This window comes from Ammodytes marinus (genome assembly GCF_949987685.1).
Source record: "Ammodytes marinus genome assembly, chromosome: 8".
In the NCBI taxonomy this organism is placed as follows: domain Eukaryota; kingdom Metazoa; phylum Chordata; class Actinopteri; order Uranoscopiformes; family Ammodytidae; genus Ammodytes; species Ammodytes marinus.
In genome coordinates, this window is record NC_137212.1 from 21,376,158 (window position 1) to 21,389,843 (window position 13,686).

The 13,686-nt window shown below is 42.0% G+C and overlaps 1 protein-coding gene across 1 annotated transcript; it reads left to right on the forward strand.

Annotated features, from left to right (window-relative positions):
- Positions 1-765: 765 nt before the first annotated feature.
- On the forward strand, positions 766-13,479 carry hapln4 (hyaluronan and proteoglycan link protein 4; the record flags this gene model as incomplete). Its single annotated transcript, XM_080032839.1, is given in 10 exon segments — positions 766-835; positions 3,962-4,167; positions 4,170-4,182; positions 4,185-4,246; positions 6,114-6,246; positions 9,344-9,533; positions 9,787-9,959; positions 10,129-10,244; positions 10,609-10,795; positions 13,094-13,479. Coding segments are annotated over 10 exon segments (1,536 nt in total).
- Positions 13,480-13,686: the final 207 nt, after the last annotated feature.

Sequence of the window (13,686 nt, forward strand, 5' to 3'; positions counted from 1 at the left end):
TTTGCATGATTGCGCCAAGGAATCTTTAAGAACATGAACAGTCTCGGGGGGGTTTGTGAACACAGGTGAAGCATCAATGAATGTGAGAAACTGGATGTGAATCTTCAAGTTACCTGTACTAAACTGCCTCAACACAATCCAGGGAACTTCATGAAATGGCTGCTATTTTTCAGTATTTGTGTAGTGAGGCAGAAAGCAGAAAGTTTAGTTATACTAGCTAAATGTGTACTTCGAAGTGCCCAAAATACAAAATGGTAAAAATAATTTCATAATGTTTAATGGTTAGACATTTGGGGGGGGGGGGGGGGGGGGTTCTACTTGGCATTTAAAATGCAAAACAATGAAACCTTTCTTGTTTGGTGCCGACATTATTAAAGGTGCTCTGAGGAACTTTCAGTTTGTGTTAATTCTAGCACCCCCTTTGGACAAAAGCGGTAGTGTTTTTACTACGCCAGCTGTTGTTCCTGGGTGAGTATACCCATGACAAATGCATTAAGAAAAAAACTTTATAAAAATAGCATTCTTTGCACTGACGGTCTCGTCAGTCATTCATTGTCATTCATGATCATCAGAGGAAAATTTGACTATTTCAGAAATATGAAAAAGTTACTAGTTGTAAAAATATCTATATTGTTTATGTTGTAGCCTAGATATCTCGCCATGTTAGCCCACACATTTGGAAAACAGGCATTGTGGGGAGTTGAGTGGGTAAGGAGGAGGACTGGATGAATTCAGAAAATATATGCTTGCTATTTCTCACTCAAGATGACTGGAGCCACCACAGATCGTTACTCAGAGCTGAGTGGCAAGGATGCGGCAACATGTTCTGCAGAGGGTAATGTATACTTTAACAGCAGCTCTTGTCACTCACTCACACCGGTGAAGCTGCTGCTGTTTGCCGCCAGCCTATCTCAGTAAAAAATTTAAAAAACTAAAGAAAAAGAAAGCTTCTCATTCTCTGTTTAAGTAATAAAACAAAACGTGGGATTGCCACGCTGCATTCTGTCTGATCCTGTCTGCGCATATTGCAAGCGTTTCATCCCTTCTCTACTTCCATTCCTTGATCCTCGTTGTTTCTTTTTGGGCTGATTTTATGCTGCTGTGTGCTCGCCCTGTGAGGGTGGAACACTGAATAGTCTGCCGTCGCTCTCGTGATTGTCTTTGTTTGCAAAATCAAAAACACTGACACCACCAGCTAGTAAATCAGAAGAAAGAATGTCCAGACCATTGTCGAAACTTTAAGTAATATTCTGCAAAAGCTGAAATCAACTCTGAGATCTTTTCAAGATTATAATGCTTTGTGTGCACTTACATCGTGTAAATGATAAAAAGGGGTTTATAATATATGTGGTTAAAAGCTTTTTAAAACAGATGTGTAACCCTTCCTTTCATACCTACCCCATCAATAACAGTATCCACTCATATGTGATTATCCCTCGTACTTAGCCGAGCAATAGGCCAACAGGCAGGCAGAGAGGGCCAGACTCAATTTATTCACTTTCACTTTCCCCTCAGCAGAAATTTCACGCTGAAGTGTGACATTGCCGCTGCTTGCACATGCTAGCAGTGCTTTCTGTGTGTGAGAGAGAGGCTTTAAATCAAATGCTGCCGTCTCCAAACAGTTCACTGTCCCCATGATGTGACTCACAGGGGATTCTGCATAACTGTGTTTGACGCCTGGAAGCTGTGGCTCTAAAGAATAGAACTGACTTTCTAGTGTATTTAAATAGCAATTAGGTGATGTAGTGACTTCTAACTGAATGAATACATAATGAATAAAAATGCATTTATCATTAATGTTTTTATTTGGTTTATTTATACGGCTGCAGGATCAAATTAGGTTGAAAGCATGCACCTGTAAAAAGTGAGTATTCATGTCTGATTGGTCACTATTAGGCAGGTGCAATACTCTTCTCTAGTTTAAGCTATCTCCAGTCCGTATCTTTAGGACTTACATATGCACGTGGAAGTGTTAATGTCTTACGGTCTATTTGTAGGCAAAACATCTGCAGCACATCAGAAGGCAGCAAACACTGAAATGCTTGCTTCATTGATTTTTGCCCAAACATAACGGGCTCTGCCCCAACTTGAAAATCCAGGGAGAAAACTGAACTCTAAAACGCATCTAAAATGGATAGTTTTATGCACCAACGCACACAACACTTAATAGTATTTCCCTATACCTTCTAGGAATTCTTGATTTTGTTTGGCTAAGTGAGCTTTTATATCCTCAAAAACCTGCCCACACTGAATCACTGCTGATAGACATCTATGAAGCACAGTTTTAAGGTCAATTATTAAGTATTTTCTTAATACACAACCTCTCTCTCAGGTTATCTCAGAACAACACTCAATGCCATAACGGAAAGTTGCCTGGGGGTGTATTTCTCAACTCGTAATATCAAGAATAATCTGTCTCTGCTCTGCCCTGCGGTCCTAAAACTGGAGCAACTCTTGTGCAAAGGCCTTGTTTATATCCTGTAGATACAGGGTATAGAGAATATCTTGCTCATTTGAGAGTTATTAAGGTGTCATTAAAAATGATGTTAACTATCACAACAAATCAACTGCTAATGTCTTTGAGGGCATCCAGCCATTGGCTCAAGCCTGTGCGCAAGCTGTCAATGTTAACGTCTTTGACCTTGAATGCCTCACTCCCACATAGCATCCCTTTATAGCCAAGAGTTCCCCTCCCCACCTTATTTCTCTTGAGCTGTGTCTCATGCTGATAGGTCTACAATGCTCCAGGGAGACCTTGGGCATATGTCTTAAAAGCTGGTAACTTCTCACACTGCGATGCCAGGCCAGCCTGCATGTAAATCAAGCAGGTGCACAGCAGTTGACAGGTCCACTTACTTGTCCTACAAGACACCACAAGTCAACTTGGATCTCAGCAGCACCATATGTAATAAAGTAGCTATCGTGCCGTGCAGTTTCATAAATATATATCTACTGTTTTTCCTTCAAAGTTTAACAATGCAGCTGCCTCATGCTGAGTATCCTGTCAGCTCTCATTGTCAGCCGCTGTCATCTCAAAGGCCCTCTCTTATTTTACTGTCATTGGAATGGAAGGCTCTTGTAGATTTGGCACAAGATGCACATATGGTGCCTGAGAGAGACTTCAATGTCAGACATCTTCAGTGATGCTGTTCTTAGGTAAACACCGTATTCCATGGGTGAGTGTATGAAGAGCAACAACAAACGTTCATGGCTACAGAATCTCATAAACAGATTTGACCCACAGTAATAAGAGCCAGTGAAGTCAATAAACCAACTTAATATCCTGATCATTTGCCCTGTAATCAGCGTACGTCTCCTCCCTGAAATTATTGTGCAGCACTGTCATTATATCACATTTGACATATTTTCATCATATTTCAATATTCATCGATTATAAAGTTAATACATCAGTTACATCCAAATAAGTTCAACCCCCATGATTACAAGATTGGTCATTCTCAATTCTTGTTTAGTCATGCATTTATTCAGTGATGGAGGAAGCATTCAGCACTCCCATATACCTCAAACCTGTCTTTGAGTAAACGTAGGCCTCTTACATTCCGTCTCTGGTATGTTTATTAATGTGAATCACTGTACCATTATGCTACAATATATCATGACACTTTGAGCTGAAGGTCTATTCCTTATGACTTAACTTTCGCATGAATCCTTGAATGACATTTTTCTTGATAAGGAATATCAGTCCTAAAAGCTTCCATTATCTCGATCTTTCTTTAAAAGATCAGACATTTTCAGCTTGAAAGTTAATGAGATTTTTCCCTACATTGACTGTGACAAACAGTGTGAAACTCCAGTGGGCTTTGATCCTGTACACACACACACACACACACACACACACGCACACGCACACGAACACGCACACGCACACACACACACACACACACAGACGCAATAACACAAGCACTTTGAAAGCATTTCTGTGATTGACTTCTCACCACAGTCCGCACAATTTTCAATGTGTGCTGCGTCATCGGAGGACTGCGGGACCCATGCAGACCTCTGTGGTTCCCCTGCAGTGTGAGAGATCAGCGATGGAACTGGAGAGAACAGAGAGAGAAAGGGGAGGGAGAGAGAGAGAGAAAGAGAAAGAGAGAGAGAGAGAGAGAGAGAGAGAGAGATGCAAGTGCTGCTGCAGAACCACAACATTTAGCCTGGCTGAGGAGTTAAACGGCGCACAGCGGCACATCTGCTTCATCCGGGCTTTAATCCTGTTGTGATAGCCATGGTAAGTTCTCTTCTGTGCTCCATAACTCCATTAGTGCATCTCTTTCTCTGCAGTCCTCTGTGCTGCATGAGAACTGCAGGGATGTTCATTGGACTAACCTTGAGAAAAAAAAACTATGCAGTCAGCAGCAGGGCTTGTTTATAGTGTGCAATGTGCATGTAAAGAGGCTGATTTAGGGACTCTGCTTCACTGGGGCCTGTTTGTATGTTATGTAGCCTACTGCAGCAGTGCTGTTACAAAGGAAGCCATTATTCACTGCTGACACTGACAACGCAGACCCTCTGGCACTGCACGCAGCTGCAGCATACCTACTATAGACTCCTGGATTTTAGGTTGTCATGATGATATCATTTCATCCACAATGAAGCCAAAGGCAGACCTATGTAATCTGAGTTTGTGTTCAAAGTTTATGTTTGGCAGAATGATGTATCTCCTTTTGCTATCCATCCTTGATTTATGCTGCACTGCCGGGGATGTCACATGCTGGGTCCAAATATACACACATCCTACACTGAAGTGTTCTGAACTACCACTCTGACTCATAGTGAGAGAGCTTGTAAAGATAATGAGTACTTGACCAGAATGAGCCACAGGAACATCCAGGAGGACTCTGCAGAGACAAGTTTGTTTCCAACAAAACTTTCCAGATACTTCTTTGCCCTTTAACTGGTACTGCACAGTAAAACACATTGAAAAGAAGTAACAAACAAGCTTTAAGTAATGACTATGCTTTGAGGACTATCTCCTCTTTTCATACAGTGACTGTAATTTGCACAGCTGTCGCCTTAAAGCTGGAATGTGTAACATGTCATGCAGCTATACTGAAAAAAGCAAAACTCTTAGACCAAACACAGCAGTCGGCTTATCTAATTTGCTTGTTTAGAGAGAGTTGAAGTAATGAAATGAATTGCCACTTTGAACACAGTGTGAGTTCTCTTGTGTGACTAAAATGCAAAATGAAGGAGACAGATGTGGATTTTTCCCAAGTTGCATTAGCTAATCATTATGTGTGTGCAGTATGTCCTATAAGATGCCAGCAGGGCTGCCAAGTTTCACAAAAAGTTTGGAGTGAGATGTTTTGGCCGAGGGACCCAAAACCGTGTCTTCTCCCCACCAACTCATTTTTGCTAGTGTCCTGTGAGTTTACATATTGTTCATAATAAATCAGAAATAAAAGACAATTGGAAAATGTGATAACACATCAAAAATCTTATTAAAATAAACAAATTCCTGAATTGCAAAGTTGTAGGACAGGTTTTAATTAAACATTGGGTGTGGACATATTATAAGTGGGGGTCTGGGGGTCCCCCCCCCCAGACATTTTTGAGCATTAAACACTTAATTTCCTGCATTCTGGTGAATTTTGATGAAGCAATGTGTGCCTTTTCTGCATACATTTTTATGTAAAGTAAAAGAGAACATTCACGGTTTCGCTGACACAAATCGCTTCGAATGCACAGTGCACATCAAAGCATAACGTTAATGCGCGTTCAGAAAGAGGAAGTCACGGCACTCATGTCTGTTAGCTTTTCAAAATAAGAAATTGAAAATAAAAGCAAAACAAATGTTATTTTGGGGATTAATTTCTCCGCGTGAGAAATTTGATTTGCATGTGTCTCACGGCCAAAGAGTGAGACTTGGCAGCTATGGCTGCCAGCGCCAAGAAGATAATTATCTCTTGTTTCTTTTTCTTGTCGAATACCAGGACACAGAAGGTGTCAAGCTGTTGTCCTTTTGTGTCTTTGCTACTCTTCACCTTTGAATTTTTTGCACCACTGGAATGCTACTGTCTAGTTTACAAGCCTGTGATAACCACATTTCTCTGCTGTGTCCAACCCCCCCCCCCCCCCCCCCCCCCCCCCTGCAGCTCTCAAAGCAAACGTGGCCTCTGGCCTTTGGGAAAACATCCTTTGCTGTTTTGATCCTGACTTTTGCCCTGTCAGTGACACACCTGCACGCTGACATGGAGAAGGGAAGGACAAAGGTGGTGCACGTTCTCGGTAAGGACTTTTACGGTTTCTTGCATCATACCGCATCAAAGTCAGGAACTATACTGATCATTCTGCACTGATCCGCGTAGCTGTCACAGCTTTCTCATGAAAGATGTAGGCTACACTGTCTGCAGAGGTCACTTTAGAGTTATACAGATGATGTCTTTGAAACCAGCAGAAAGGCTTTCGTTAAGACTTACCCAGCACTTAACAATGCAAAAAAAGGCGAAAAATATTTTCAAAATTCACACGAAGAATCCAATGAAGGATTGTAAAACTGCGTATAGAAATATGCACAGAAAAGCCAACAGCATTTTTGAAACTCTACTCCGGGAGCCCATGCTGTTGTCACTCTAGAATATTAATACATTATCAAAGTGGTTAATATCCCATTTTCTCTAGCACCACTTGCAAGTATTCACTTGAGGACTGTAATTGATTTCATTCATTTCATTAACATTTTAAAATGTATGACATTAAACTAATTGACACCATGAGGGCTAACCGTCCTTATTATTTGGAATGTAGAAAATGAATATATGAACAGTTCTTGTGTCGATTGAAGATATTCTCAAATGACTAGATTTGCATTTTTTTTACAAGGTCTTTATATGCTATCTGTTACACTTTATATACTTTCATACAGATACTTATGGCGCTTTTCCACCGCATGGTATCAGCTCGACTCGACTCGACTCAACTCGCATTTTTGGCGTTTCCACCGCAATTTCATGGTACCTGGTACCTGCTAGCGGCTGCTTTTTTAGTATCGCCTTGCTCTAGGGTCCAAGCGAGCTGAGTCGAGCTAAAAGGTGACGTCGGCAGACGGCCGGCCGCTGATTGGCCAGAGACTACCGTCTGCCGGCATCATTCTGTTGATTATTCTCCCCTTGATTCTCAACAACTCTCCGGGACTTTTATGTGTATTTTGTCTCGCCGCGTGCAGCCTTCTTTGGCTCGCTTTCATTTGATTTGCATCACAGACCCGATTTTTTTCTCTCCATATATTCGCTAAGCTCACCCAGTTGTGTTGGCTGTTGGGGAAGTTACTTTGAACATACGAGAGGAGACATAGCAGCTAGGCTAAATAGCCTATAGCAGCAAGCTGGGACAGACATGATAGCGAGCGATTACATTACAAGCCTCGGACTGCACTGATTACCTCAATAAAATATTCAGGCTGAGACACGGCTTGCATTTGAAAACACGTATCCTGAAACAAGCACTTAACAGTCAACTTTATCATGCCCGTGTTTACGTGCCCGTGTTTACGTGCATAGGGATGTCCGGAGTTGGCTTTCAGCCCCTTACGACAACCCCGCCCACGTTCAGGAGGTACTATTTTCGGTGGAAAACGACCCGTGCTGCTACCAAACCAAGTTAAACTGAGTCGAGTTGACTCGAGTCGAGCTACATTTGCGGTGGAAAAGCGCCATTACATTGTCAGCATGGGAAAATGAACTAGTTACTACAGCCACTTGATAATAATGATAATGCTTGAATAATAAGAAAGAATAATTACCTTAGAAATGCAGAAGAAAATTGATAAACCTCTTACATGTACCCTAACCAATTGAATTTTTATGGATGTTTACATTATTGTCATTATGGCTTATACAGAATGTTAGCAAAACACCTTATACACATTTGTGCTATATTTACTCTCCTCATGTGTATTTCAGTCCTCATCAAGAAAAATATCCCCAACTTTCTACTGTATGTCTGCTGTCTGTCAGGTGCGGGGCAGGTATTTTACACAGTGGATTTACCAAAACTTGTCTGCTGCTTATTACAGCTGCCTGCTTCCAGTTTTTACCATGACACTGTAATGCATATAGAGGTGCACACTATCCTGTCTTTCGGTGCCAACTCCCTTGACACACAGGTACATTGAATAACCAGTGGTGGTGCAGTGACAACATCCTTTTTCTGTTCTGCAAACACCAGCAGTTGTCATTACAGTAACTTCAGTCCCGCTGCCAAGGATGTCTGTAAAGTATGTCTCCTTAATGAAATGCTAACATGATGTTGTGTGTCTTAACGTCAGGCTGTTGCCATCAGTTTGGGGAAATAATGAGCCTAAAGCTTTTGATTTAATACCACTTGAAGCTTTCAAGACTGCTGGTGATAAACAACTTTGCAGAGAGCAGTAAGCAGGGAGAGAAGTAATTGCTGGCTGACATGGGTAATTGTAGGTGCCTTTATCTGGTCGCAGCATAGCACAAAACCTTGTGCAGCTGCTCATTAAATGTTTAAAATGTTTACTCCACTCTGGTTGTGTGTGTGTGTGTGTACTCTTCGGTCGTCTAGGCAGACAAATCCTGACACGCTCGGACGCGCGCACACACACACACACACCTACACACACACACACACACACACACACACACACACACACACACACACACACACACACACACACACACACACACACACACACACACACACACACACACACACACACACACACACACACACACACAAGCAGCGTCTAACAAATGTCTGCCAAAAATGCAAACTAGGTCATTGTTATTGCCCATTTTGGAAGAGATGGTTTGTGGTTACCATTAATTTCCGTTGAATTGCTCTCAACTGAGACTGACATTGAAATTCGGAGTGGGTAATCTGATGATAGAACTGGGCAGCAGGTGCATCAGGCCACACACGGGACTCTTTCACCAAAACAATGTTCTACACTCTTGATAAGCTGAGCACTAATGTGACAGCTAAAGTAAACAGCCCATGCTTTATTAGCAGATTCGATTTCTCAGTTTCCACTGAGATATCCTACACAAAGAAATGCACATTTAATTTGTTTTGGTAAGAATAAAAGTTACAAGTATTGGCAGTATCAAGTGTTATTACAAACAGCAAACATGATTTCACTGCACGTATTAGTTCTTCAACAAATCTAACATTTTATTTACCATTGACTCAATAAAGTTGTATATTTCACAATTTTCTACATTTCTGACCAAGATAGTACTGTCAGTGAAAAAAAACATATAAAAGTAGAAGGAAAGAAAATCAGCAAGATTACAGAAAATGTCAGATAATTATCATTCCCAAAATACAGCATATTGGATTTGATATATTCTTCCCACAGAGGATGACAGCGGTGCAGTGATTGTGCAGACAGCTCCTGGTAAAGTAGTGACACATCGTGGTGGCTCCATCACTCTGCCCTGCAGATTCCACCATGAGCCCGAGGACACCGATCCGGCTCGCATTCGGATTAAATGGACCAAAGTGACTGACGCACTGCAGTTTGAGGATGTCTTTGTGAAACTTGGGAGGTAAAATATACTGACAACATACAGTATGTTGATTTGATTGATAGATGCTAACCACACATTCACAATGTGCTATTTAATGTGAGTATTTTCACAAACTCACTCAGACATAATAAAACAAAATAACATTTCTCTTGAGTAAGGAATGCCACATGAAGTCCAAATTTAAGCACATTTCAGTATTGTTTTGATAATAGGAACGTTTATCAGGAGGGAAAAAATACTGTAAACTAAAATACTTCTCAAATGTCTTCAGCCAGCAGCGTGTGTTTGGATCGTACAGAGGCCGAGTGTTTTTGGAGCAGGCAGGTCCCGGTGACGCCTCAGTAATAATTCAAAATGTCACACTGGAGGACTACGGACGCTATGAGTGTGAAGTCACTGATGACATGGAAGACGATACAGGATTTGTAAACCTCGACCTTGAAGGTCAGGAACTGAAAATGCAAATAGATGAGAGTTTGCTGAAGCTCTGACATTTCTTATGCTATGTTGCTCTGTTTGGCTATCAGAAGACCACTTTACATGAGATTGAAAGTGACATTCCTACATTTCCCAGTCTCACACTCATCAGCAAGTCTGTATCTGTCACCTGTAGGAGTGGTGTTTCCCTATTACCCCCTTGAGGGGCGCTATAAGCTCAACTACCACCAGGCGGAGGATGCCTGCAAACAGCAGGACGCCATTCTTGCCTCCCACTCTCAACTGCACAAGGTAAGTTGACGGCTTTCCTTTTGTTCAGATGTCCATCATTCAATTTGGATCAGTGAGAGACTAGGGTTGAAGTCAAGGATCAACACAGAGGATTTTTTTCCCGAGCCACATAAATCAATCTTTCCATAGCAAATTGATTTATAGGCCACTCTTTAAGTTGTAATAATGCAGTGCAGGCTACTGTCCTTAGTCATAAACAGTTTAAGAGCAGCAAGTCTAACATGAATTATATGCCTATGTCTACACACCTGAAATGTCACTTCAGGTTTTTATAAACCCATATGCAAAGTAATGAAGTTATTTCAGAGGAGATAAAACCAAATCATTTATTCTCTAAAATATGTATTTAATCAACCTTCCACAGGCCTGGCTGGAAGGACTAGACTGGTGTAATGCTGGATGGCTTGAGGACGGCTCAGTCCAGTATCCTATCTCTAATCCCAGAGACGAGTGCGGCCGCAAGAACAACCCCGCTGGTGTCCGCAACTATGGTTACCGACACAAGGAGGATGAGCGCTACGACGCTTTCTGCTTCACTTCCAAGCTGAATGGTGAGATACATAGAGACAGATGGAAGTTGGTGGCTGTAGCTCGGCACGCATGCATTTCAGTGTCTGAAGATCAGAAACACTTTGTAGTCCATCTACATGATCACACAACTAAATACAAACATCGCACTGTGTCTCCAGCATTTGTGGCTCACGATTGGAAGGGAGCTGGATTGTTGTGATACTGCTAAGAGAAATGATACATCATGTTGTTGGATCCGTGGGGAAATTAGGGCCATGTCTCTGATCTTGCAGGCCTAAGGCCATTGGATTTAGATCAGGCAGTGTTAATTCTGCTCTGCTAGGGCCACAGTGTCCTCTGGGTGCCAAGCGTCGCCTTTCATCTCTCACTTCTCTGAATTACATCACATTCCCCACAGAGAGCCTGCTTTTGTTTCTGTCACACACACACACACACACACACACACACACACACACACACACACACACACACACACACACACACACACACACACACACACACACACACACACACACATACACACACACACACACCCTCCAGGTTCATAAGCTCACGCAAACGTAGGAAAGTCGGAGGCTCGATTAGTTTTTGCATCATGGCAGGAGTTACGTGTAGTCTCAGGGCCGCTGAAACAAGTCTACATGCATGAGGAGATAAAGGTTTCAGAAATGGTTTTACAGAGCAGTTACATCATTATGTTTGAAACACACCAGCAATAAATGTTTTCATTATAAATATGAAAATGTACAGTTAATTTGTTAACACTACAGTTTTTCATTTTGCTGCCATGAGTTAGATAAGAAGATTGAAACCACTTTCACGTCTGTCAAGTTAGAGCCAGCAGCTGGTTTGCTTTATGGGCAGAGACAGGAGCAAACCGCCACAAAATCCACCCACCAGCACCTCTAAATCTCACCAATTATCACATTACATCCCGCCTGTTCAAACTGTGCAAAGAAAAAAAGTGTAAAATGGACAATTAGCCATTTTACAGGGAGGTTATGTGCCAGACTGTAGGTGTTTTCAGACAGCTATAGTGTTTATTTCTGGGAAAATAACTATAGTCTCATTATTATACTAGTTAGCAAGACCAAGCTGTTTGAAACTACAATTTCCCATAGTCTCCACTTTCTCTATTTTAAGTTACAACCTGATCTTTTTAGCTGTGTGCTGAGATCGTCGCAGAGTGGCATTGAGCTTTCCATTTTGGCAAAATCAAATCAAATCATTCTTATTTATATAGCCCAATATCCCAAATAGTAATTTGCCTCAGTGGGCTTTTTAATCTTTACAACAATATAACACCTTCTGTACTTAGACCCACAACTCGGCTGATGAACAACTCCCCCCAAAAAACGTTAACAGGGAAACAATGGAAGAATGGCAAGAAAGCTCAAGCGTATTTACCAACAAACTAACTACTTCTTTAAAACACTGACCATTTAGGGAAACATAGTTTTCCATTAGTTCCATTATATATTATATAGGTAAATGAAAATGCCCGTTAATTTGAACCATGAACAATTTCGAAATTGTCTAAACTTGAAAAAGATGCACTACCAGTGCTTTCCTCAGCGGGAAAAAAGTAACATGACAATTGCTCATGTCTTCCCCTGTGTGTTAATTACTGTGGACAGTCTGCTGTGTGCAGGAGGTTTCAGCTGTGGTCGTGACCGATACTGTTGCTCACTCCAGCTGGAAGGTATCTACTGAGTGTCCCCTGGGGAAATATGAGATAATATTCCTGCTTCTCTAATAGCCAGCAGTCACACAAACAAGCATAAAATCAATAACCGAGCCAAGTGCAAGCTGGGGCTGGGGACATGATTTTCATGATAGCAGAAACCACCAACCTCTTTATTCTAGGCTGAGCTCTTTATCATTTGCTTCTTTCCAAATGAGAAGCCACATGATTCAGTTCAGTTGAAATAATTCAGCCAATCTGGCTAACAGATTCTCTAATAATACTGCCAGGCGAAAATTCTTCCCTTGAGGCAATATGAGAGCAAAAAATGGAAGCGTTTTAAGAATAATTTTGAGTTAGAGTGCTGTCCACTAACAGTGTATTGCCTTTCAATTGTTGATGGTTGTTGGAATGATTTGATATTCTGCGCACAATCGGTAGGGGATGCCAGGAAAACTGAGAATATCTCCCCTCAGGACTCGGCTTGCCTCTGGGGCTTCACTCTCTCCTTTCATTTCTCTCTCTCTTTTTCTTTATTTTTGCCCACCTAAACAATCTGTTTTACTTCAGCTTTTCACATGTTCTTAAAACAAACATTCTCTCCTCTCCTCTGCCCCTCATATATCCCCCTTAGGCAAAGTCTACTTCCTCAAACGCTTTAAGAAGGTGAACTATGCGGAGGCGGTGAAGGCTTGCATTCGAGACGGCTCTGTGGTGGCAAATGTGGGTCAGCTGTACGCTGCGTGGAAGTTCCAGCTCCTGGACCGCTGTGAAGCCGGCTGGCTACAGGACGGCAGCATCCGTTACCCCATAGTCAACCCCCGCTCTCGCTGTGGAGGGTCCCAGCCAGGAGTCCGACACCTGGGCTTTCCTGATAAAAAATTCCGCCTCTACGGGGTCTACTGTTTCCGCAAGAACAAAGAAGAAACAGCAGCTGGTACCGACATGACAAAGAACCCAGCAGATAGTTTGACAAGGAGCAGCAACGGCCTCCCCGTGAATGCTACACGGGTGATTTAAGGTGGAAAGACTTAGAGCAATTTTAGATTTGACTGCAACAACTGACGCCTTAGCAGACAGTCCGCATTCATCGCTTTTTAAAGTAAAAGACTCCCTGACAAGATGTTCTCATTTGCAGATATGCCAGAGAGTAGAAGCAAGGCCGTGTAAAATTAAGGGCGACATCTTTATTAGGCTGATTTTCCTTTCGTCTCCCAGTCAGTCAAG